The sequence below is a fragment of the Pantherophis guttatus genome, chromosome 5 (genome assembly GCF_059756535.1).
Source record: "Pantherophis guttatus breed Tessera chromosome 5, ASM5975653v1, whole genome shotgun sequence".
Taxonomy (NCBI): Eukaryota; Metazoa; Chordata; class Lepidosauria; order Squamata; family Colubridae; genus Pantherophis; species Pantherophis guttatus.
Window position 1 is genome coordinate 128,683,554 of NC_142067.1, and position 26,502 is coordinate 128,710,055.

Below are 26,502 nucleotides of genomic sequence, written 5' to 3' on the forward strand. Positions count from 1 at the left end.
CTAATCAAGCTATGCTGAAAACAAAATTGAAAGTATAGCAGGCTGTTTGCTGTTTGATGCAAGGAGACAAAACTGCGCAGAGGCAGAGGGAGATTTCTTTTTCTTCTTTTCCTCACCAAAAAGGTAGGTGCGGCTTATACTCTGAAAAATATGGTAAGTGTGAATGACAATGAGCAGGGCCTTCGAATCCAGAAATAATGGGATTTGTGCAAATACTCCTGCCAGGCATGGTTACCAGATGCTCCTTGAGAAGGGGCCACAAATCCAGGAAAACTCCTCAATTACGCATCAATTCTGCTCAGGGGAAGAGTTAAGATGCAACCACTTGTATCTATGTGTAAATATTGCGGTGTTTCTCAACCCTTCCCACTTAAAAGAGGTGTGGACTTCAACTCCCAGAATTTCTTCCAGAACATGCTTGCTGACTGGGGAATTTGGGATGTTGAAATCCGCAGGTCTTCAAGGGGCCAAGGTTGTGGGGTTTGCAGAGAAGATGAGGAGGAGGAGGAGGAGAAGAAGAAGAGGAGGAGGAGGAGGAGAGTGGGGTCCTTGGTGCTCCCTGAATTTTGTTAATTTCTTACAGACATTTCATGACCCAACTAGGTAACATCATCAGTGCTCACTGATGATGTTACCTACAGTAGTTTGGTAAGGAAATATCTGCAAGAAAACCATCAAGCTCAGACCCCAAGGACCTCACAATAATTATTACAGTTTTTAACAATCAGTTCTATAACAGCAGAACCGAATAACTGCAGATCAAATGCCTAAGGGACTGTCCCAAAGAAGAGAGAGGTCAGTCTATTCTCCAAAGCCCCTGAAGGCAGGAGAAGAAGCAACGGATGGAAACTAATCAAGGAGAGAAGCAACTTGGAATTAAGGAGAAATTTCCTAACAGTGAGGACAATTAACCAGCGGAACTGCTTGCCACCAGACACTGTGGGTGCTCCAACACTGGAGGTTTTTAAGAAGAGATTGGGCAACTATTTATTCGGCATGGTGTAAGGTCTCTTCAAGGGGCCAAAGTGGAGAAACAATGATATGTAGAGGATGTAAGAGGACGTATGAGAAGGTTGTTCCTACTGGTTGGTTTTAGCTTCCACCAGAAGCCACCGGTCTTCGGCCACTAAAAAGACAGACTTGAGATTGATGGGCAAGGAGATGGTGTGGGCATTGCCCTCCAGGACATCCATAACGGTAAGGTAGTTCCTGAAAGATAAAATGTTAACAATCAGGCTCAAGAGGATCCCAGGATGCTTCTGTAAGTAAAGGGGAAAAAAAGGAATTTATTCTTACCCTTCCTCTTTGTAGAACACCAACCAATTCTTATGTGCAAATTCTTTGCACATTTTGTGATTCGTCTTCTTTCGGGGGGTAGGTGGGCAGGTGGAGGAGGAAAAGACAAAATAATAATTTACAATTCTTCGGCCAAATGGCCAAAATTCACCAAAATTCTTGGTTACAGTTTGAGACTTGGCACGTTCTAGGAAAAGATACTTAATGGATTTTGGAGATCCGGGGATTACACTTTACAGGAAAAGAACTCGTCTTGAACGCTTCTATGACATCCAGACGCAGAGCTGTGTTTAAAAATGGGAAGTAAAATACTATCCAGTGTTTCTCAACCTTGTAACTTTAAGATGAGTGGATTTCGCCTTCCAAAATTCAACTGGAAGTCCTGATTTTTTAATGAACCAATTATTCACCCCATCGGCAAGAATGAATCCCGTTAAAAGGATTGATTGAACTAAGAGGGCAATCCAGGAGTGAAATGCTCCCGGTTCGGACCAGATCACCCGATCCGGTAGCGATGGCGGTGGGTGGTTCGGAGAACCGGCAGCAAAAATCCCTGTGGCCCTCCCCCTCCCCCACCATGCCCAGCTGAGCCGCACGATCATCAGAAGCTTTTCAAAGCATTAGAAAAAATGCTTTGCAAAGTTAAAAAAAAAAAAAAAGTTGGCCACGCCCACCCCGTCACATTACCCACTCACCCACTAAGCCACGCCCACAGAACCGGTAGTAACACATTTTACATTTCACCCCTGGGGCAATCATTTATTTTTCCAAAATAACAGGTAATATATTGGATGTGCCCAAAACCAGGATCCTCAGAAAATTCAAAAAGATAGCAATATTGTGGGGTTTTTTTTCAGAATTATACCAATGTATAATTATATACTTTATTATTATTTTTGTTTATTATATGTTTATTATTATATTATATATTATTTTATTGTTTGTTATGTTATGTTATGTTATAAACCCATGACGGCGAACCTATGGCACGCATGCCACAGCTGGCATGTAGAGCCCTCTGTGGGTACCCTCAGCTCCAACGCGCACGCGTGTGTGTCCCGCCGGCCAGCTGATTTTTGGGATGCATTGGGTGCGCACGCATGCGTGGGGGGTCAGGGGTCATGAGCGCATGTGCAGGGGGGCACATTGCATTCTGGGTGCCGGCACGGACGTGTGCTGTCGCGCACGTACTTTCGATACACGAAGAGAAAAAGGTTAGCCAGTTCTGTTATAAACAGTACAGGTAGCATCCAGGGATCATGTGATCATTTAAAGTTACAACAGTTCATTTAGTGACCATTCAAAGTTACAACCGCACTGAAAAAAGTGACGTATGACCCTGTTTCATACTTATGACCGTTGCAGCACCCCCATGGTCACAGGATGGAAGTTCAGAGGCTTGGCAACTGACTCCTATTTATGACGGTTGCAGGGTCCCGGGGCCACAGAATCCCGTTTTGCGACCTTCTGACGACCAAAGTCAACGGGGAAGTCCCGTTTTACGGCGTTACTGGCCTCAGTGGTTAAGTGAATCACTGCTAAGTTAGTAACATGGCTGTTAAGTGGATCTAGTTTCTCCATTGCTGGTCGGAAGGTTGCAAAATGTGATCATGGGGTCTCGGGACACTGCAACCGTCCTAAGTACATGCCAGTTGCCAAGCCTTTGGATTTTATTCACCTGGCCATGGAGATGCTGCAATGGTCATAAGTGCAAAAAATAATCCAAATTTGCTTTTTTTCAGGGTTGTTGTAACTTTGGTCACTAAATGAATAGCTGTAAGTCGAGAACTACCTGTATTCCTTAGTTAGTTAGTTAGTTAGGCTCTTGAGATATCTTACCTCCTCCGGTTTGCCACCCCACCACGATGTTCCTTTCCGCGACGCCGGGATATCCGGTAATAAGGTGAGACGGCTTACGGCCCCCGTGTTTGTGTCCAGCAATAAAATGATGTGATTCTATAAGAAATAAAATAATTAAGGATGTATTTAGGGGAGTCGATGAATTTCAAGACATGGGATAAAATTTTATGACCGGTTAGAAAGGAAGTATGAATAAGGAGATAGAGATAAAATAGATAAGAGAATAGATGGGAGAAAACAATTAGAAAAATAGATACCCAGATGATGCCAAGTAAAAGGAGAAAGGGGAGGGGGGGGGTAAAAGGGAAAAAAGTGAGATATTATAGTAAAAATGTACACAAATGATGAAATAAAAATAAATAATAATTGAATAAGAAATTGAAATGAGAATTAGGAAATCGGAGCTGCTCGAATACCACTTTAGGTTGAACTGAAAAGAGAAACAACCAGAGAGAGGGGAAGGAGTAGAAGAGAGAGAGGAAGGGAGAAGAGAGGAGAGGAAAAGGAAGAAAGGGAAAAGGAGAGGAAGAAAAGGAAGGGGATAGAGGAGCAGATGAGATGGTTAGTAGGGGGGAAGATGAAAGGAGTGGGGGGAGAGAAAGGGAAGTAGGAAAGAGAAGGAGAGGAAGAACGAAGGAAGTAGGAGGAGAAAGAGGAAGGAAGAGAAGGGGAGGAGAAGTACATGTAAATGTGTTTATGAGAAATAAAAATAAAAAACTTCTTAAAAAAAGAAATAAAATAAATAAAAAGAGGGTAATTCTACATATTTTGGAAGAGCTACAAACGTATATATGTCCTCAACGTTATTTCAGAACGGAGGGTGAATTTTGAGGAATCGGAAAAGACCGGCTGCAGGTTTTTGCCCCGCCAAGATTTTTCCCTACAGCAAAATTTTGTCGTTGTCCGGAGTTCACTGAAGGGTGTGGAAAATCCATATTTGTTTTCCTGCAGCCAATAGGGCCCCCTCCCCACATTCCTGGGGGGGGGAGCCACAAACCATAAATGGTGGGCAATGGGCCGGATCCAGATGTGCTCCTGAATGTGCAATATGGAATTTTAATTTTTCACCGTTTTTAAGTAGAGGATGTGTAAAGGAATATACTCTAAGCCTACAACAAGTGGGACACAGTTAAGAGAGGCAGTTTGGTCTAGTGGTTAAGGCAGCAGGCTAGAAAGCGAGTGGCCATGAGTTCTAGTCCTGCTTTAGCCATGAAAGCTAGCTGGGTGATTTTGCCAGGAGACTGGGAGTTCTAGAACCACCTCAGCCATGAAAGCCAGCTGGGTGACTTTGGGACAATCACTAGGAGAGTAGGAGCTCTAGTTCTACCTTAGCCATATGAGCTTAGGCCAATCTCTAGGAGACTGGGAGTTCTAGTTCTACTTTAGCCATGTGACCTTAGGACAATCTCTAAGAGCCTGGGAGTTCTAGTCCCGCCTTAGCCATGTGAGCTTGGGTCAATCACTAGGAGACTGGGAGTTCTAGTTCTACCTTAGCCATGTGAGCTTGGGTCAATCACTAGGAGACTGGGAGTTCTAGTTCTACCTTAGCCATGTGAGTTTAGGCCAATCTCTAGGAGACTGGGAGTTCTAGTTCTACTTTAGCCATGTGACCTTAGGACAATCTCTAAGAGCCTGGGAGTTCTAGTCCCGCCTTAGCCATGTGAGCTTGATTCAATCACTAGGAGACTGGGAGTTCTAGTTCTACCTTAGCCATTTGAGTTTAGGCCAATTTCTAGGAGACTGGGAGTTCTAGAAGGAGAAGGGGGAGGAGGAAGAGGGGGAGAAGGAAGAAGAAGAAGGGGAAAGAAGAAGGAGGAGGAGGAGGAATATAGGAGGAGAAGGAGGAGGAAGGGGAAAGAAGGAGTAGTAGGAGTAGTATAGGAGTAGGAGAAGAAGAGGAGGAGGATGAGAAAGAGAAGGAGAAGGAAAAGGAGGAGGAGGAGAATAAGAATAAGAATAAGAATTAGGGATGAGAAGTCCTGGATGAGTTGTGCTTCCCCTCCAGACTATAGAAGGACAGAGTCAGCCTGATCACTGCAATCATTCTTTGGATGGAAAACTTTGGAGAGAGAAAAAAATGCACAGAGCAGTCTTGGGATGTAGGCAAAGAGTTCTTGCATCAGTAACTACCCAATTCGTTGCTCAGATTTTCAGTCATTATTTTGATCGCACAAAGAAACAACATTTTGACTCCAGCATCGCTATCGAGATTAGAGTGACGAGATCAACCTACCGAAGTTTAATAGTACGTCACAACATTCCAACATTCCCACAACACAACCACACTTTATGGAAAGGAACTCTGGGAAGAAAATTACAAGGCTTTCCAAGTTTCTTTCTTTCTCTCTCTCTCTCTTTTCCTTTTTTGCTTTTTCTCTCCTTCCTTTCTCTTCTTACTCTCTCTCTCTCTCTCTCTCTCTTTTTCTCTTTCCTTTCTTTCTTTCCTTCTTTCTCTTCCCTTCTTTCTTTCCTTCCTTCCTTTCTCTCCCTCCTTCCTTCCTGCCTCTTTTTCTTTCTTCTTTTTCCCTTTCTCTCCTTCCTTCCTCTTTTCTCTTTCTTTTTCTCTATGCATTCTTTTTCTCTTTATTTTTCTTTCTCTTTCCTTTCTTTCTCTTTCTTTCCTTCTTTCCTATTTCTTTCTTTCTTTCTTTTCTTTCTTTCTCTCCCTCTTCTTCCTTTCTCTCCTCCCTCCCTTTCTTCCTTCCTCCTTCCCTCTCCATTTCCTCTTTCCTTCCTTCCTTCCTCCCTTCCTTCCTCCATCCCTCTGTCCTTTCCTTTCCTTTCCTTTCCTTTCCTTTCCTTTCCTTTCCTTTCCTTTCCTTTCCCTTCCCTTCCTTTCTCCTTGCTGCGTATTTGCATGCACAACAGCGTAAGACTGGAAACCCAAAAACCGTTCCAAGCTTTAGAAGAAGAAGAAAAAAAAAGAGGGGGGGGAGAGAGAACTGTCCGCTTTGGCTTTGTGCATTAAATTCTGGGGTCAAAACCGCTCGGTGCCCCCGGCCTTTGCTTCTCCAGCCCTTTCCGATCTTAATAGCTCCCATCTGAACAGACTCCTGACTGGTGGCATGGTGGTTTGCCTCCCAAAATAGACTCCTGCGTCATGGGCGAAGGCTTCTGAGTCGCAGCCCTGGCCGTGCTCCAGGGGAGCTGGGAAGGCTCTTCCCGTTTTGGCCATGATCATTTGTCAGTGTGAGAAAAGGAACCTTCGGCTGACCCTCCGGCTCCCCAGCGCTTTGCATTCCAGAGGTTCAACAGATGTAAGCGCCATTCTTCTTCCGAGAGCGGCTTTATTTTTAGCTCCTGCCGAACTTCCCTTTCCTTGCTGTGAGTTTTCGGGACCGGGCGAAGTTGTGCAGCCCTGGAAAAGAGCTTGTGCAAAGAAGGGAGCTGCGGATTGAACTGGGGGGTGGGAAGGTTGGATGAGGGAGGGGGGAAGGGGGGAGCTTGAAAAACAGGCCCAGGAGGGCAGAAAGGAGGAAAAAAAAATAGCACATTTCAATAAGAGTGCAGAAAAGAGCAGCAAAGGTGTTTTAGGAGGATGGAGGCGAAAACATAGGAAGAACCGTTGCAGGAATTGGATATTTCTAGTATCATGTAAAGAAGGACTATAAGTGACATGACAGCAGTCTTTCAATATTCGAGAGGCTGCCCCAAAGAAGAGGGAGTCAAGCTATTCCCCAGAGCTCCCGAGGGCAGGACAAGAAGCAATGGATGGAAACTAATCAAGGAGAGAAGCAACTTGGAATTAACTTCCTAACAGTGAAGACAATTAACCAGTGGAACAGCTTGCCACCAGAAGTTGTGAACGCTCCCTCACTGGAAGTCTTTAAGAAGAGACTAGACAACCCTTTGTCTGAAATGGTGCAGGGTTTCCTGCCTGAACAGGGGGCTGGATTAGAAGACCTCTAAGGTCCCTTCCAGGTCTGTTATTCCAAGGCTGAGTCAATTTTCCAAAGAAAGCAGAAATGCTTTCATCCTGTGATGGGAATAGATTTGAGTTGTAGCTCTCGCCTTCGCTTCTGGTTTCCATTAACTAGAAAAGGGCAAAGGGCAAGGAAAAAACCCCCGCTCCATCTACTTGGAAAGGAGGGATATCGATCTAGAATTGTACCAATCTCATCAACCTGGTGCCCAAGAGGTTTTGTAACAGAGATCCTGTCATATTTCTGTATTCCGTTTCAAGGCTGGAACCAGGATTTAGAGGGGCTTGACTGATATCCTATCCAGGAATGGAAGTCAGCTGGGAGACTCTGGGCCAGTCCCCCCGTTTCTCTCACCCCTTCTCTTACAACTCAAAGGATGGTTGCTGTGAGGAAAATAGGAAGAGGGAGCACTGTGTATGCTGCTATAGGAGGGAGGGAGGGAGGGAGGAGGAAAGGAAGGAAGGAGGAAATATGGAAGGAAGGAGGAAATGGAGGGAGGGCGGAGGAAAGGAGGAGGAAATTGAGGAAGGAAGGGTGGAAGGAGGGAGGGAAGGAAGGAAGGAAAATGGAAGGAAGGAAGGGAGGGAGGGAGGGAAGAAGGAAAATGGAAGGAAGGAAGAAATGGAGAAAGGAAGGGAGGAGGAAATGAAGGAAGGGAGGAAGGGAGGAAGAAAGGAAGGAAGGAATATGGAAAGAAGGAGGAAATGGAAGGAGGGAGGGAGGGAGGAGGAAAGGAAGGAGGAAATTGAGGAAGGAGGGAGGGAGGGAAGGAAGGAAGGAAGGGAGGGAGGGGCGGTGAATGGATGGAATGAAGGAAGCGGTAGATGGAAGGAAGGAGGGAAGAAAGGGGAAAGGAAGAGAGAAATGAATGAAGGAAGGAAGGAAGGAAGGAAGGAAGGAAGGAAGGAAGGAAGAAAGAAAGAAAGAAAGAAAGAAAGAAAGAAAGAAGGCAGAAAGGACATAAACCAAATAGCTGCCTGCCCACCTCTGTTCACAGAACTTTATCACAAACCTACTTGTATTCTGCATTCTAATGCAGCATCGCGAAGTCCTCTTATCCTTCCTCTCCAGATCCTTTCCTAATTTTAAGTTCTCTCTCTCTCTCTCTCTCTCTCTCTCTCTCTCTCTCTCTCTCTCTCTCTCTCTCTCTCTCTCTCGTTTGCAGGTAAAGACCTTTGCAACGGAGGCCAAGAGGCCGAAGGATTTACCTGCTCTTCGTGCAGAACGACTTGGCCTTGGAGGGGATTGCCGAGGGGGGCCAGTCGCACGAACGGTTGCCAGACGCCCCGAAAGGTTCGCGGGAAGAGGTCGTAGAGATCCATGCAGTACCCAGTTTTCCCAGATGTGTTCATAAAATATAAGGAGACGGGATTGCAGGTGGCCACGTAGAGGGAAGTTCCGTCTTCGCGCTCTTTAGCAGGAACGGGGCAAAAAGGAAAAGAGAGAAGATGCAAGTTCAGGATTTCTCTACCATCAAAACCATCGCTAGAATCATCATCAGAGATCATTATTTGATTGACAAGACCTCAATGTCATCCCTCACTCTGGAATCCCCTGCAAGCCAGATCAGAAAAACACAGCAGAACATCTCTCTCCTCATTTATTTTCCTCCAGCATAGGTAGTCCTCGATTTACGACCATCGTTGAAACCCTGAATGTATGTTGCTAAGTGAAACATTTGTTAAGTGAATCTCGCCCCCTTTTGCGATCATTCTCGCCACGGTTGTTAAGTGAATGGCTGCAGCTGTTATGCAAGTCACAGTGTTGTTAAATGAATCTGGCTTCCCCATCGACTTTGCCTGTCGGAAAAGGGGAAAAGGCTGCAGCGGTCATAAATACGAGTCAGTTGCCAAGGGTCAGAATTCTGATCATGTGGCCACGGGGATGCTGCAACGGTCGTCAGTCTAAAAAAACTGACTTTTCAGTGCCCTTATAACTTTGAATGGTCACTAAATGAATGGTTGTAAGTTGAGGACTACCTGTATATCTTGGGTCTTAGAAGTACAGAGCAAATACATGAAAAGAAACCAACATTTGTATTTATTATCTTTACAATAGTACAGCTTTTTTGTATACACCCAGAAAACATTCTTTAATTGTGTAAAAATGAGTGCATTTCTAATCTTGCAACTGAAGCGATATGCTGAATTTTTTTGGCCTGGTTTAAGTCAAATCTCAGGAAATTAATGAAACAAATGCTTAAACCTAGATAACAGTAGTGGCCAAAATTGTGGAAACCTTTTGGGGAAAATGTATTTTCTAAAACTAGCTAATAACACCACTTTTTTTTTGGAGTGGTACCATAAAATTATATATCAATGGAGAGAGAATTTAATCAAGAATGTAATGCAATAACTTTTAGGAAGGATTTGCTATTAGAATAGCAGTTACAGCATAAAGAAGAAAAGTGAAACACATAGAAAAAATGAGATATATAAAAATTATCACCCTAGAAAAAACGAGATATACAAAAATGATCCCCATGTCAGTTAATACTTAGTTGGGTAACCTTTAGCATGAATTACGCCTTACAACGTATTCCCATGAAGTGAACCAAGTCTTTTAGTTCTGCAGCTGTTCTAATGTGAAACCAAGATGGAATGATGGCTTCTGTTAACTGGGTTTTATTGCTGCGTCGCTTCTGACTAACAGGTTTCTTTTGTCAGCTCCATAGATTTTCCATTGGGTGAAGGACTGGGCTATTCCCAGGCCATTCCAGCAGTGGAATAGGATTATCTTGAAACTCCAAAAAAGAAAAAGAAAAAAGTGGTGTTATTAGCCATCAAACCTCAAAAATACACTTTTCCCAAAAGGTTTCCACAATTTTGGCCACTACTGTATGTCTACACTCTCCGTGTCCTTCAGGATAAAATAAACTCCCATTTTACACACTTACAGACTTCTGAATAATAATTTTTTAAAAAATGGGTTCTATCAATTGGCCCAAGATATTGCTATATTAAAGACTCCAAAACCTGATAGGAAGTTTTGCTTTTCCTCCAATTTAGGAGAAGCCATTTTAATGGGGTAAAAGTAGACCATTCTAGAGGTTCTAGATCAGAAAAATTAGGCATGTAATTAGGCAATAATTACAAATAACTCTATTCTGGTCATAGAAGAAAAAAAAAGAGTTTGTGAATACCCAGCACATTGAATAATAAATAAGGCCTGAATGATTTGCACACTGTGTGCTGCAGAATTGCTGGAGCAAGATTTGCGTAACCGTCAGTAATGTGTTAATTATGTTTACGAGTTAATTCTCATGTACATTAGCATGGATGATGTTCCCTAGCAGGGTCGTGAAACGTCTTCAAAAAAATGAACCAAGCTCAGAGAGCACTAAGGACCCCTCATTTCAGCTCTGAGCTACAAATATCCTCCTTTATTGATGTAACTTGGACATTGTGAGTAACCCACTCGGCTCCTGGATTTTGCAGTGGTTGAAATTTTTTTTAATATTCCACAGCTCTGTCCTCAGCTGAATTACATTGCAATGTGGAAGGGAGGACTCTATTCCTAAAAGTAAACTCTACCATAAGCTAGAACAGGTATGCAAAATTTATATTTTCCACCAGAGAATCGCTCAAAGTCAGTTTAATATTTATTACTGGAGGTTTTTAAGAGGAGATTGGATAACCCTTTGTCTGAAGTGGTGTAGGGTTTCCTGCCTAAGCAGGGGGTTGGACTAGAAGACCTCCAAGGTCCCTTCCAACTCTGTTATTCTATTCCGTTCTGTCCTGTTCTATTTTCTATTCCATTCCATATTCTCTTCCCTTCCCTTCCCTTCCCTTCCCTTCCCTTCCCTTCCCTTCCCTTCCCTTCCCTTCCCTTCTTCTATTCTATTCTATTCTATTCTATTCTATTCTATTCTATTCTATTCTATTCTATTCTATTCTATTCTATTCCATTCCATTCCATTCCATTCCCTATTCTATTCCCTTCCCTTCCCTTCCCTTCCCTTCCCTTCCCTTCCCTTATTCTATTCTATTCCATTCCTTATTCCATTCCTTATTCCATTCCATATTCTATTCTATTCTATTCTATTCTATTCTATTCTATTCTATTCTATTCTATTCTATTCTATTCTATTCTATTCTATTCTATTCTATTGTTCTGTTCCTTTCCATTCCAATCTATTCTATTCTATTCTATTCTACCACATTTTGGAGAAGACTGCTTGTGGATGCAAGGCAATTACGCTGATCCTTTGGGTGATTCTCTAAGCAGGCGAAAGGATTAGTCACACAGCAAGAGAGGAGGGATTGACTCAGGGGTATTCTGCAGAAGGTTTGCCCTACTACACAGTTAACTGTTAAAGAGGGAAGCAGGGGCCGTTAAGGATTGCACTTAACTGGATGACCCCATCAGAGAGAAAGCATGAAGAAAAGGACAGTCTTCGGGGACTTAGCTTCACTCGCAAGCAAAATCATTCCTGCAAATATCCGTTTCAATGACTGGCGCAGCTTCTCAAATCGTTCCTTACTCACAGAGACATAAAGTGGGTACTCTACCTTGCGACGCCACATCGCACACTAAGTTAACCTCGTTCAAAGGGAGAGTCCAGAATGCCAGCTCTTCTGTAAAACTCAAGGCTCTGGCTTCGTGCCTTTCCAGAGGGAAGGCCTGCATGTTTAAATGTATGGGACCCTAAAAGAAAAGGAAAAACAAAAATCCTGAGATTTTCTGCAACCTTAAGAGGTTGCAGAAAAAAAATGCTTTCAGAAGCCTCTGACGATCCCAGCTGAGCCTGCGTGATCATCAGAGGCTTTTTTTTTTTAACTTTAACTTTAACTTTTTTTAACATTAACCAACTAGGTGATGTCATCAGTTTGATAGAGCAAACCCCACTCCTTCTAGCACTGATGATGTTACCTAGTTGGGTAATAAAACGTCTGCAAGAAAGCCACCAAGCTCAGAGATCCCCAAGGAGCCCTCATGTCCACCCGGAGCTACAAATATTCTCCTCTATCGATCTTAAGCTTGAACTAAATTTCACAAACCTTCACATCTACGCGATGTGTTTCCGTAGGACATAACAGTCTTCGTCGTGATTTCCCCAAATGATTCATTTTCCAGTAGCCCATAAATTTGGTATCAGGCAATGGCAATCTGACCAAGAAAAATAGATCACTATAATTAATTTGGCACACATTTCTCTGAGTAGACAATACCTCCCCTCCCTTTCTTGTTAACAGAATTTTAACGAGTTACAACAGAATTTTAAGATGACAATGCCACTTTGCAGGATGTAATTCCACTTGGGAATTTTTCTGAACAGTGAAGAAAAAAAATACCCGTTGAATGGGTTCCGATGAAACATAAACTGAGTTCTGACGTACGAAATAAATCCTTAACGGAGAAGCTGCCACCAACTCTACTCTTAGAAAATATACAAGCAGCATTTTTTTTGTGAAACAGCTTTTGAAGATCTGGAATGGAGGATTTGGGGAAATGTAATGTTTGAAGCTTTTAACAGACGTTACGCAGATCAAAATAGGATTCCCATCCAGCTAGGATTTTTAATATTAGAATAGAATTGAATAACAGAGTTGGAAGGGACCTTGGAGGTCTTCTAGTCCAACCCCCTGCTTAGGCAGGGAACCCTATTACTGGTAGCACTTATAATTATTTCTACTTAATGAGTCTATAGAAACACACCTGTTTTGAGTTAGCATTCTTCCTTCAACATACAATACAAATACAAATCAGAACATAAATTTAGAGTTGGCTATAAATGAGGCACAATTTGCCTGGCCAGTGTTTCTCAACCTTGGTAGCTTGAAGATGGGTGGACTTCAACTCCCAGAATCCCCCAGCCACTTGGCTGGGGGATTCTGGGAGTTGAAGTCCACCCAACTTCAAGCTACCAAGGTTGAGAAACACTGGCCTAGACCCTGAAATAATCTGAATCGATCAATAAAGCTTTCAATCCCAACGGACATCGATTATTAAAGTGCTACTTCCTATGATATTGTATTATACGACGACATGTGACCAAAAGAACTCTCTTTTGAAAGATTTTAAACATTGGGAGAGCAGGGAACAATTGCAAATGTTGCCCGTGTGATTCAGCATCCTAAGGGGGTGGGAAACGTAAATGTCAAATAGCAGAAGACTGGACTTGTAGCCAAAGTTCTCTCAACTTGAGTGCCTTCAAGTGGTAGCAGATGAAGATTATGTTTGCACAGAACTCAACGTGGAAACTGGGCAACCAACATACAGGCCTTTCCGTATGAGTCACCCTGTTGTTGGAATTTCCGTTGTGTCCTCTACACAACCGCATGAAAAGCTCCTAACAGCCTACAAGAATCCTAAGATAAAAGTAATCACAATCTTACTATGGTTGGCAGAAAGCCCAACCATAGTAAGGAGTGAAGGAGAGTGAACTAAAGTTGTTCCCCACAAATTGCTTCAGTCGGCGTTCCTCCTTAAATAGGCTAAGGGAGTGGCCAATTAGCCCCAAGCCTTACTCTTGAGGAGCCCTCCTCCTGAGGAGCCACTCCTGCCTTTTGGCAGCTCTGCGCGCCCGTGCATCGAGAAGAGGCTCCTCCTCTTCATCCTCTTCACTTATGGGAGCTTCTGGCGGTTCTGAAGGCCCTGGCTGAATCCCCGGCTCTGGCACCACATCTTCTCCAGCCTCCTCATTGTCCGACTCGAGTGCCAGCTGTACAGGTTGCTGGCGCAGCACCACACCAGCCTCCTCACTGTCGGAATCAGCTACTAGTTGCACAGGCCCCTGATGGGTCACAACAAGCAGTAACTAACCACGTTTGCCTACAGAGGGATTTCAAAAATGGTTGCCTTGTCCCCTCAATGAGACAGTCCTTGACCTACAACCTCAATGGAGCCCAACGTTACTGCTGCCAAACGAGACATTCGTTAATGGGGCGAATTTCGCCCCATTTTACGACGTCTCTTGCCACGGTTGGTTAAGTGAATCACTGAAGTCGTTAAGTTCGTAACACAGTCGTTAAAGAGAATCTAGCTTCCCCGTTGGTGTTGCTCATCCAAAGGTCGCATGAGGGGATCATGTGGACCTCGGGACACAGCGACCGTCGTAAGTATGGGCTGGTTGCCAAGCATCTGAATTTTGATCGCGTGAGTTTGAGAAACAGACGGGGCCGTTGTAACTTTGAACGGTCACTAAATGAACTGTCGTAAGTCAGGGACTGCGCCTGTGTATGGATCTTCTTTATCGTATGTTTGCAGACGGTGGTATGCAGTATAATTTTGATGTAAAAGCATTGTAGAGATGCTCAGGGCATTGATGGCCCTGAGTTTGGAACCTTTGAGGAAGGGTCCATAAAACCCCCAAAGTTGTTGTGGCTTCTATAATGGCTTCATAAAAGCACGAGAAAAGGACAATTTTGACTAAACTTTAAAAGCGTGAGCTTTGTTTATACAGAAACACAGTTCATAGTTTCTGTTTTAAACCACCCTCCGTTTTTGCTACCGAGTGTCAAACATCACTGTGAGAAATGTGAGAATCCACAAAGAGCTTAACACAGCTTCCCCTTAGCTACTGCTGGAAAGTCACAGGAAATTGTGAGCAATGACTACTCCGCAAATCTCCGCTCGTACATTCATCACTGGTTTTTCATAAACAGGACAAAAAAAAAGATGAGATCCATTATAAACCGAGAATCTTTTAAGGGGACAAATAAGGCTACTAAAGATAGAAGATAACAAGGCTACTAAAGTATGAAGATAATGGAAGTTTAATTGATTTGTATATTGACTAAGAAATGTTCATATACCACACTGAAGTGGTACAGAATAATATTACAACTATTAAGTAAGCTACAGTTCAATGTTTGTGGAGATTCTCGATCATCCAGGTCATGGTTGTCCCAAAGGTGCTTTTTTCAAGAGGCAACCTGACTTTTTTATTTTTTCTTTTGAAGATGTTTCACTTCTCATCCCGAGAAGCTTCTTCAGCTCTGACTGGATGGTGAAGAATGGAAGGATTTATACTCCTTGCAGACAGCTGGTCATTTGCCTCCTTTTAGAGAAAGACACAGATAAATCTCCAAATGGTCTCAATGACTCTCTAAAAGGATGCAAATGACCAGCTCTCTGCAAGGAGTATAAATCCTTCCATTCCTCATCATACAGTCAGAGCTGAAGAAGCTTCTTGGGATGAGAAGCGAAACGTCTTCAAAGAAAAACAAGGAAGTTCAGTTGGCTCTTGGAAAAAAGAAAGCAAGCACCTTTGGGACTACGGTTCAATGAGCCTGGATAGCTCAGCAGACTAATGCATTGTAATTAACATCCAGATGTCTGCAATTACTGCTAGTTCGAATCTCGCCAGGCTCAAGGTTGACTCAGCCTTCCATCCTTTCTAAGGTAGGTAAAATGAGGACCCAGTTTGTGGGGGCAATAAGCTGACTTTGTATAAATATACAAAAGTATGAAGGCTATTGCTTAACACATTGTAAGCCGCCCTGAGTCTCCGGAGAAGGGCGGCATATAAATCAAATTTTTAAAAAATGGTTTATTGGATGCATGTTTTAAAACGAGCACACTTAAGGGACCTCGTGTTAAACATTGGGAAACAATTGAATTAATGCCTGCAATTCTGCCTGCGAGGTTTTACTCAGTTAAGAAGGATGCTAGAGATGGTTTTATTCAAACCACCGAATGAGATTTATAGCTAGAAAAGTGAACTTTGTCTTCTTCCTTATCTCAAAAAACAAACAACCCAACCACCAATTTTTACAAGTCTGTTTCGCATCACCTTTCCAAAATAAAGGGAAATACTTGTTTTCATTGAAGATGGTTTCTGAACGTTGTTATGGTTTGAGCTTAAAAAAATGTGCTCTTGTAAAGTACTGTTATTATTATTTATACACATCAAGGTATCTGTTTGATGTTTGGAAAATAAGCACCCCACAGCACAGGGTGTCCATAAATGCCATTAAGCAAACTGGATGCTATGAAAAGAGTCTGGAATATCACAAGGCCGAAGAAATATGAGAAAACTTTGGTCTAATTGGGGGAGACGATGCCTGTTATTCATAAACTTCTGTTAAAATATGAAAATCTGTCGGCGTGGGTGATTTGCGTCTTTCGTTTAATGACATCATTACGAAATGATGTTGATCACCAGAGAGAATTTGACTGGTGCCAGGCAACATCTATTGAATCAAGATCTTTTGAAGTTTCGCAGTACTTTGGGGAAATTTGTCCCGTGAAGAATTAAAAGCCAAGTCAGTTCACTCATTCCCATTTTTTTAAAAAAAACAGTTTCAAACCAGCTTTGTACAAATGACAGCGATAAATTAGCAAGAGACCAAACAATGAATAGAAACCGAGAAGAATCAAACAAATATTTCCCTTTATTTATTTCCATTGCACAAATCACCAATGTTAATTAGATTATTAAAAAAAAAAAAAAACACGACTCCTCCATTTAAACACATTGTCGTATCCCGTAAAGATACACATTGATAAATGTTGTGTAAATAAATAATTACGCAACCGAATGACCCTTTTTCGGAGGAAAAGACACATGGAATTTGCTTCAAGCATTTCCAGGTTTTTATAACTAGCAGCAATACGGCGGACAATTAGCCTTACTCCTTTGCCATCTGTATGTTGTCAGGTTTGGCTCCGATCGGTATTCCGTGTTTATGCAAAGTCCTAATTAATATCTCACGCATTTCTTTGTTGTAGGAGTCAAAATCAAAAACGTTCCGAACGACATTGGCGAGTCCTTCGGTCGGAAACTTCTGCAGAGATTAAGAAAGAGACAGAAAAAAAAACTTTAAGTGTCAGTTTGTTGGCGGTGATGGAAAGTGCGACTTGAAAGTTTGTTCCGTTACACCAAAAAATATTCTAGGCCCGTGTTGGCGAACCTATCGAACGCGTGCCAGAAACGGCACACAGAACCATCCTGCGCGGGATGCGTGGCCTCGCTGGCTCCTCTTCCGCATTCCTGTGCACACATGCACGCCAGTCAGCTGGCTTTCACGCACACGGAGCATTGAAACCCGTAAGAGCAGAGTTCCGTCGCGCATGTGCACCAGCACCTGAACATCTGGGATTCCGTCGCGCCAGCTGTTTGTCAGGTGTGCCTCCGCGCCAGAAACCGGAAGTTTGGGTGCTGGCGTGTGCATGCACAACGGAATGCTGCTCTTCTAAGTTTCGGCACTCCCGTGCGCGTGAAGGCCAGCAAGGCTGCGCAATCCAGGCAGGCAGTTTTGCGTGCCGTTTTTGGTACGCAGGTTGGCACGCGGTGACGTAAAAGGTTAGCCCTCATTGTTCTAGGTGTTCACCACGCTCTCCGTGCACTGCAATACCCAGAAAGATATTTTTCAAATCTTTATAGACATTTTAAAGGGAAACTATGAGCAACTATCAAAACTTTCATCCCTTAACTAGGAGTAAAGAGACAAAACCACGAAATTGTGTGGTCATTTAAACCAACTGTTACGTCCAGAGGGCTAATGTCACCTAGGGTTGTGTTTCTGCTTACACAATGAAAACTCTTCACTCTTGTAGAGCATGTCAGGGTTCCAAGTGACACCCCCACAGAATCAAAACTCCCAGGAAGGCATATTCCTCAAAGTATAAATTTATATGGAAGATAAGTCAAAAAGAAAAAAAAGCATAGCAACTGAAGTATTGAAGCGGGCAAGAGATGATGGATAGATGGTTTTTGGTGTTTTTTATTTGCTTTGTTTTTCCTCTCTCTTTACTTTCTTTCTTGGGAGGTAGGTGACATGATTAGAAGTTAGGTAGGACAGAAAGAAGATGTTGTTTAACGAAGGATGACATGATTAAAAGTTAGAATAAGAGATAGAAATAAGACAAAAGGGGAAAATTAGTGTGTACACTTTTACATCATAAAATAAGAGTAATAATAAGAGAAAACATGGAATAATTGAATAATGAAAGACTGCAACTTTATATAAATATGTATTACTATTAGAGATATATAAGTTGGATTGAAAGTAATAACTATGACTAATGCTGTTAGCTTTATTTGTATTAGAATGTATGATACCCAGGTGCCACACTGTTCACACATTGATATGTTTGTAAAAATAAATAAAAAATAAAAAACTTAAAAAGAAGAGCCTTGGTAGTACAGTGGTCTAAAGCACCCTGTTATTAACACAGCTGCCTGCAATTTACTGCTGGTTCGAATCTCTCCAAGGCTCAAGGTTGACTCAGCCTTCCATCCTTTCTAAGGTAGGTTAAATGAGGACCCAGTTTGTGGGGGGCAATAAGCTGACTTTGTATAAATATACAAAAGTATGAAGGCTATTGCTTAACGCATTGTAAGCCGCCCTGAGTCTCCGGAGAAGGGCGGCATATAAATCAAATTAAAAAAAAAAGAAAAGTATAAATTTATTAGGGATGTCATATTGGCACATCTGGGGAACCCCTGATTCTAAAAGCCCCGCGTTTTCCCCACCCAAATTAAAGTCAAAAGTTCTTTCCCCCACAATCCACATAACCGTCACATGGTCCAATCCAGTCCCCGTCCCAACTCTAGTTGGTCTCTCCACGCCTCCCCAGCACCTGGCGAGAACCTCCTTGGTTCCCAGGGGAAAGAATTTTATTAGGGTTACCAAACCCTCGTTATCTCCTCCTTTCCCTCCTCCCGTTCCCACAGCTTGCCCAGTCACTGCTGTGGCAGCCCTGAAGACGCCAAGAAAAAATGGCTCCAGCTCTGACAAGTGTGAAGAGAAGAGCAGCAAAGATGACTAGGGGACTGGAGGCTAAAACCTTCGAAGAACGGTGGCAGGAATTGGGTAGGTCTAGTTTTGTGAAAAGGACGAAGGGGGGACATGATAGCAGTGTTTTAATATTTGACGGGCTGCCACAAAGAAGAGGGAATCAACCTATTCTCCAAAGCATCAGAAGGCAAGGCAAGAAGCAACGGATGGAAAGGAGAGAAGCAACCTAGAATTAAGGAGAAATTTCCTGACAGTGAGGACAATTAACCAGTGGAACTGCTTGCCACCAGAAGTTGTGGGTGCTCCAACACTGGACATTTTTAAGAAGAGATTGGACAGCCATTTGTCTGAAATGGTATAAGATCTCCTGCTTGAGCAGGGGGTTGGACTAGAAGACCTCCAAGGTCCCTTCCAACTCTGTAATTCTGCTACTCTTTCCCTTCAAAAGTTTCTTCAAGAAATCGAAGAAGTGTCAGGCCCAAAGGATCAGGACCATACATTAAGTTGCAGTTCAGAAGGTTCCCTGCCCAAGGAAACTGTAGGCAAGAATGAGGTCAATTAAAATTCAACATCAAACTGGCGCCAGATAAGGGTCAAAGGAATTCAAGAGGGGTTGAACTCAAGACCATTTGTGACAACATCAAGGGTCTAAGCTGATGATGTGCTTAACCCCACCTCAGCTCTGCCTGCTCCTCCCCTATAGCAGTGTTTCTCAACCTTGGTAGCTTGAAGATGGGTGGACTTCAACTCCCAGAATCCCCCAGCCAGCGCTGCTGGCTGGTGGATTCTGGGAGTTGAAGTCCACCCATCTTCAACCTACCAAGGTTGAGAAACACTGCCCTACAGGAAGAGAGGTAGGGAGAAGACTCCTTTAGGAGAAAGACGTTATTGGATACAACTTCTGAGACTTGAGATTTAAACTTTCCGAGTATTATCTATTTTTGGAGCTTTGATGCTTGCATTGTGATCATTGGTGGTATTCAGCCGGTTTGGACCGGTTCGGGCGATTTAGCCACCGTCCTATTTAACCACGTTTTCTAAGCGACGCGCATGCATGCAAGCTGCACAAACGTGCAAAGCACACGCGTGGAAGGCACGCATGCAAAACGAGCATGTGTGTGGCGAAACGGTGGTAAAAATCTGTGAAACCCGCCTCCGATTGTGATTCTATACTGTCAAAGTGATCAATAAAGAAATCTGATTGTATTCATAATTGATTGGATTAACTGTGGTGTTGGAACCGATTCCTGGGCTGCTACTTCCGTCCTATGAATTTCCAAGTCAAAAGACATTCTGTACCAGTGGTGAAATCTAAAATCCGTTACTACCGGTTCTGTGGGCGTGGCTTGATGGGGGGGGGTTTAATGTGACCGGGTGGGCGTGGCCAACTTTTTTTTTTTTTTTTTTTTTTTTTTAGTTTTAAAACCATTTTTTCTACAACCTCTGAAGAGGTTGTAAAAAAATGCTTTCCAAAGGCTCTGACGATCCCAGCTGAGTTGCCTGATCGTCAGAGGCTTTTTTTTCTTTTAAATGCCTCTGACAATCAAGCAACTCACCTTGGATCGTCAGAGGCATTTAAAAGAAAAAAAAAAGGGTTATTTTCTTTTAAAAGACTTTGACGATCCCAGCTGAGCCGCTCGATCATCAGAGGCTTTTTTTTTTTTTAACTTTTAAAAGCATTTTTTGGCGATCCGGTCTGAACCGGGAGCATTTCACCCCTGCTCTGTACTGCCGTTGTTTACTTTCTTCCTCCATGAACATTTTGTAGAGGGGGGAAAAAGAAGGAATATCCAAAATTATGGAGAAGGGTCAACCCATTCTCCAAAGACCTCAGGACAAGAGAAGGAGAAACGGATGGAAGCTTTATCAAGGAGAAAATCAACCTAGAAATTAAGGAGAAATTTCCTAACAGCGAGAACAATTAATCGGTGGAACAACTTGTCTCTAGAAGTTGTGCGGGCTCCTTCACTGGAGGTTTTTAAGAAGAGATTAGATAACCATTTGTCTGAAGTAGTGTAGGGTTTCCTGCCTAAGCAGGGAGTTGGACTAGAAGACCTCCAAAGTCCCTTGCAACTCTGTTATTCTGGATTCTGACCGCCTTCTAACATGGTGGGAATGAAGAGAGCTCCTGCATGAGGAAAGGTTAGATGGAGGTCATACAGAGCCTCCTGATCACGGGATGTCCGGTTTTTCCAAGGCACATTTTCTTCTCTGCTTTTCAGACGTACAAACGATGCAAAACAACTTCGTCCGTCTGTGAACCCGGAGAGAAGATCTGAGCGGCTGGCGATCGGCTGGGATTTTGTAACTAAATAAATCACGTCGCGAATATGCACATCCTGAAGTTTGACTTTGTTTGCCAGCAGTATATAAACACCTTCCAGCTCAAACAGGCTAGGTTTGTATAAATCAGACCTGATTTCGTGGCAGAAGCCCTACAATGATCGAATCAGATATTGTGCATGAGTAACTTCCTTCCTCCGTTCTCAAGCTGTGAGATTGTATCACTTCCCTCCTTCCTTTTATCCCAACGGGTTCCCATTACCTGCTAGACACGGGAGGGGGCTGCCTCTGTGTCCTAAACAATTGCTCCTGTTTCTCCGTGCTACTGGTTGAAGAAATTCTAAATAAATCTAGTCATTCCCCTGATCCAGGTCTCTTCGAAGCCCTGGAGGCCAAGCAAACCAGAAACCCGAATTCAAAGCAGAAATCGAGTGGGTGAATTAAGACCTTCTCTGGCTTTATGTCATCATTAAGTTTGTTTCTTCGTTATTTTTAGATTCATTTATGGAACGGTTCAACGTCCAGCTTGCTGAATTATGACGGTTCTTTGGCACAAACAAGCATTCCAGGATCTTCCTTTCTTTTTAACTATTTGAAATAGAATAACAGAGTTGGAAGGGACCTTGTCGGTCATCTAGTCCGACCCCCTGGTCTCAAGCAGGAGATCCTACACCATTTCTGACAAATGGCAGTCCAGTCTCTTCTTGAAAGTCTCCAGGGATGAAGCTCCCACAACTTCCTAAGGCAGTGATGGCTAACCTTTTTGCCGTCGCGTGCCAAAAGCGAGCGGAGTGGGGGGGATTGCGCGTGTGTGTGCCCACACTCATAATTCAATGCGGCCCGTCCCTCCACGCATGCATGCGTGACCCCCCCCCTTCCCCCGCTTTTGGCACGTGACGACACGGTGGGCCCGGTAGACCCATTTTTTTGCCCTCCCCAAGCTCCAGAGGCTTTCTAGGAGCCTGGGGAGGGTGAAAACGGCCTTCCCCCCACACACACCTGGAAGCCCTCCGGAGGCCCGGAAACAGCCCATTTCCCAACTTCCAATGGGCCCGAAAGGACTGAAAATCAGCTGGCCAGCGTGCACATGCGTGCTGGATTGAGATAGGGCAACGCTTGCGTGCCCACAGATATGGCTCCGTGTGTCACCTGTGGCACCCGTGCCATAGGTTCGCCATCAATTTCTGTTCCATGAGTTGATTGTTCTCACTGTCAGAAAATTTCTCTTTAGTTCTAGGTTGAATCTCTCCTTGATCAGTTTCCACCCGTTGCTTCTTGTCCTGCCTTCAGATGCTTTGGAAAATAAGCTGACCCCCTCTTCTTTGTGGCAGCCCCTCAGATGTTGGAAGACTGCTATCATGTCACCCCTAGTCCTTCTTTTCATTAAACCAGACATACTCAATTCCTGCAACCATTCTTCATATATTTTAGCCTCCAGTCCCCTAATCCTCTTGGTTGCTCTTCTCTGCACTCTTTCTAGAGTCTCAACAGCTTTTTTTACATCGTGGTGACCAACACTGGATGCAGGATTCTAATTCTAAAGCAGAATTCAGATACTTGAAACAAGAACCCAGAACCTTCTGAAAATAAAGCATATGCCATGTAATGGACAATCGGGTAGAAATATCCTTGTACAACCAGATCTGAGGCCAGATAATCAATTAATCATTATTCTGTTAAATGTTAAGGTGGTCTTTAAAGATGTCAGAAGCCAAATGTCTTCAATTATTAGTGAGCCGTCTGGGATTAGGAACGGGCATACAGTACCTGTAAATGCTTGACAATGTTCACTACTTCTCGAGTCGAGTAAGGATAATTGATAATTCCTTGGTCAGCCAAACTTCGCAGCTCTCCAAAAGCTGCCACCAGTTTCTGGAGAACCGAATCAGGGACGTCAGGCCCGTACTGTCGAAGCATTGCCAGCTCCGAGTTCGGTTTAGGGTTATCCACAGCATGACAGCTAAATATATCTCCTGGAACAAGCAAGAAGATGAAAGGAGAAAACTGCGTCCAATATGATAATTCATTTGTAGTTCATAATAAAGAAGAAAATTTGTGGTACTTAAAACTTTACACTCTGGTGTGCTACAGTGAACTCAGAGGGGTGCTTGCGAGATATGTTAATGTTTTTATTGTAATATTTTTTTATTGTTTTATATCATACATTTCTTTTATTTCTTGAGGCATGTGCTCTCTAGGTGTCCAAGGTTTTAACATACAAACAAACATCATTATCATCGTCATTATAATCATATGTATATATAGACAAATGTACAGTAACATATAAATAAATACACGATAACATCCATCATATAATAACATATATTACCTTCCATTGTAATATCAATTATATAACCATCAAGTAAGAAAAAGAAAATTACCCGTCTGATTTCCTTTCTCATATACACCATATTCCACCCAATTTTACAACCACGGTCCATCTCTTTCCGTCTCTTCCCTTCTCCTTCCCTCTCTTCCCTTCTCCCCTCACTTCTCTCTCCTTCCCTTTTTCCTTCTCCTCTCTTCCCCTTCACTTCCCTCTCTCCTTCTCCTCTCTCTACTTCCCTTCCCTCTCCTCCCTTTTTCTCTCCTCCTCTCCCTTCTCCTCTTTCTTCTCCTCTCCTTCCCTTTCTCCTACTCCTCTCCTCCCATCCACTTCCCTTTCTCCTTTCCCCTCTCTCCTTTCCTCTTTTTCTGTCTCCTTCCTTCTCCTCTTCCCCCAGCCTTTCTCCCCTTAAATTTTAAATTTTTGAAGAAAACACGTGTTAAGCTTAGCTTGCCGACGACGCTACTACTAGCCCTTCAAAATGGAGCTTATTTTTAACTTATATTCTTTTTTTGAAAAACATTTTCCTAGGAAAATTATGTATGGCCCAAAATATACATTTCTTTTCCCAAATAGCAAAGGGGTAATGGAGTCTAAAATAAAGAAATGGTTTTAAGACACCTAAATTAGGAGCTTCCTTGGAGTTTTTTTTTCTTCTTCCTGCAACCAGACTCGTGAAACAAAAGTTGCATTTTTTTTTTCATAGAAAGACCATAAAATAGAAGCTTTTACAAAGTGCCTGACTTACCAAGAGTTCCAAAAAAGTCGTTTCCCAAGAAAGGGAACCCCGGCCTGTTAGCTAAAACAATCATCCTAAAATCCGGATGAATTACTATGACATTTTTTCTCCCGTCTGCAGCAACAGGATCTGGGAGTTAAACAAACAGAATTAGTGTTTTCGATCTGACAAGACTTTATTCCAGAAAGAAAATGACATGATGATCGAAAGATAGCAAACAGCTAACAGGTATGGGGCCCGTATAACAACATGGCAATCAAACTCCATAAGCTATAAATCTATTAAACTACTATAAATTCAACTGTTTTACTTGAATTCTTAAAGATACTTTAATAGTAACAGTTAAAAGAATATAACATGCTGTTTATTCAGATGCTATTCAGATCGAATGGCAAACTGACAGGCCAAATTACGTATGACTTTAGGAACTTGGGGCCACCGTGAATGTTATTTTAAACTATATTTTTTAGTTTTTAGTCCAGAATAAAGATAAGGAACAGGATCTGGATTGGAAGTAGGGAATGCCAGGGTATTTTAAAGATTTTTTTGTTTTGTTTTGTATCATCATCCTAGCATTTTTCCCGTAGGTGCAGGATCCAATTAGATTTGATTTTTTTTTGGCATGATTTATGCAAAAGATTATGTAAACGACAGGCGTGAACGTCCATTCCTAATTATAAGAGAGCGTTGAGTGAAAGGATGTTCAAGCCAGGAAAACAACAAATCTGTCTGGGCTTACTCTAGAGTAGGGGTGTGGGCTGCATCGGCCTGTGGGGTGCTTAGATCTGGCCTGTGGGGTCGGCCTGGAAACAGCAAAGGACTGGTCTGCAGTGTCTCTGGTAGCAAAAAAGGAGCTGGGGGGGGGCTGCATACAGCCACCCCGGGTCCCGTTTTCGGCCGCAATGGCCTCCTGCAGCCCTCTGCCAGTGAAAATGGAACTCGGGGGGGGGCAGGGGGGTTTGTCATGCACAGCTTCTCCGAGCTCCATTTTCACTAGCAGAGGTACTGCGGGTCACCCAGGCCGAAAAGAGGGTGCACCCCCCCCCCCCGTGTTCCGTTTTCGCTGGCAGAGAGCTATCAAAGCAAACTAAAACCAAAAGGAGAAATGTTTCGTCTTTTGCATTTGAGCATGCAAGAAGGGACAGGAAAGGAGAAAGGGAAAGAGGAAAGAGAAAGGAAAAAGAAGGAAAGTGAAGGAAGAAGAAAGGAGAAGGAAGAGGGAAGGAAGGAAGGAAAAAGAAGGCAAGAGGGGAAGGAAGAAGAAAGGAGAAGGAAGAGGGAAGGAAGGGAAAAGAAGGCAAGAGGGGAAGGAAGAAGAAAGGAGAAGGAAGAGGGAAGGAAGGAAAAAGAAGGCAAGAGGGGAAGGAAGAAGAAAGGAGAATGAAGAGGGAAGGAAAAAGAAGAGAAGGAAGGAAGGAAGGAAGGAAGGAAGGAAGGAAGGAAGGAAGGAAGGAAGGAAGGTAGGTTACAATGAGAGTGAGGGAGGGTCTGAGGGAAATCCTGCCTTAGCACTTGGCCACCACAGGTGCCCCCGACACAAGTCCTGTGTCACACCCACCATGGCCACACACACCCGGTCACGGCCCCTTCCCCACTCCCTGCCCCCCGAGGTCAAACACAACCCTGATGCAGCCCTCAATGAAACTGAGTTTGACACCCCTGCTCTAGAGCAAAAAAGCTGCTAATTTGCCTCTTGGACTCCTGCTTGTATTCTTTTAAAAAGACAGTTGTATTTTCCTTGTTGCATTACATATTAGAAATTAATATGAATTCATAACGAACTCCATCCGTTTCTCTGAAAAAAAATTACATCTCCTCATGCATATATCCGTGTTTCCCCAAAAATAAGACCCTGTCTTATTTTTTTTTGAACCCCGAAATAAATGCTTGGCCTTATTTTCGGGGCGGTCTTATTATTTTGGGGCGCGTGGAGCAAGACAGGGCTCCTCTTGCCGTTTTACCTGATTTCCAGCTCTGTCTCCCTAACCCTAACCAGAGGAAATGGCGGGGAACGGATGTACATGCAGTTAAATATTTTCGGGGAGGCAGGGTATTTTAGAATACGCGCTCAAAAGCCCGATTGGGCTTATTATCAGGGGATGTCTTATTTTTGGGGAAACATGGTATTATTAACAGCTCTTAATTTATTTATCTACAATAAAGCCGGCTATACTTTCTCCCTCTGGGGCTGCTTACTCGAGACAATGCGCCTCCCGTCCGACAGAATCATCTCTCCGCTCTCCACCAAAGTTTTCAAGATGCAGGTAACATTGGTGGGGGCCTTGTCTGCCTCGTCAATCATTAGGATGTGGCCCTTTTTGACGGCTTTCACCTACAAAGAGATGATTTGGAACGAGACAAACGTTCCCAGGGGGAAAAAAAAGATAT

At 43.2% G+C, this 26,502-nt stretch overlaps 1 protein-coding gene across 2 annotated transcripts in view; it reads right to left on the reverse strand.

The window, feature by feature from the left end:
* VWA8 (von Willebrand factor A domain containing 8) overlaps window positions 1-26,502 on the reverse strand; it is a 115,843-nt gene that overhangs the window by 32,815 nt on the left and 56,526 nt on the right. The window contains exons 23-32 of one of the 2 annotated variants that reach the window (XM_060686507.2): window positions 26,311-26,446; window positions 24,124-24,243; window positions 22,817-23,022; window positions 16,659-16,810; window positions 12,080-12,188; window positions 11,591-11,726; window positions 8,288-8,490; window positions 3,136-3,252; window positions 1,297-1,361; window positions 1,084-1,209 (exon numbers count right to left, since the gene is read on the reverse strand). In XM_060686507.2, coding sequence (XP_060542490.2) covers window positions 1,084-1,209; window positions 1,297-1,361; window positions 3,136-3,252; window positions 8,288-8,490; window positions 11,591-11,726; window positions 12,080-12,188; window positions 16,659-16,810; window positions 22,817-23,022; window positions 24,124-24,243; window positions 26,311-26,446 — 1,370 coding nt within the window. Of the gene's footprint in view, window positions 1-1,083; window positions 1,210-1,296; window positions 1,365-3,135; window positions 3,253-8,287; window positions 8,491-11,590; window positions 11,727-12,079; window positions 12,189-16,658; window positions 16,811-22,816; window positions 23,023-24,123; window positions 24,244-26,310; window positions 26,447-26,502 lie in introns of both variants that reach the window. The other variant, XM_087895582.1, reaches the window with a different exon arrangement.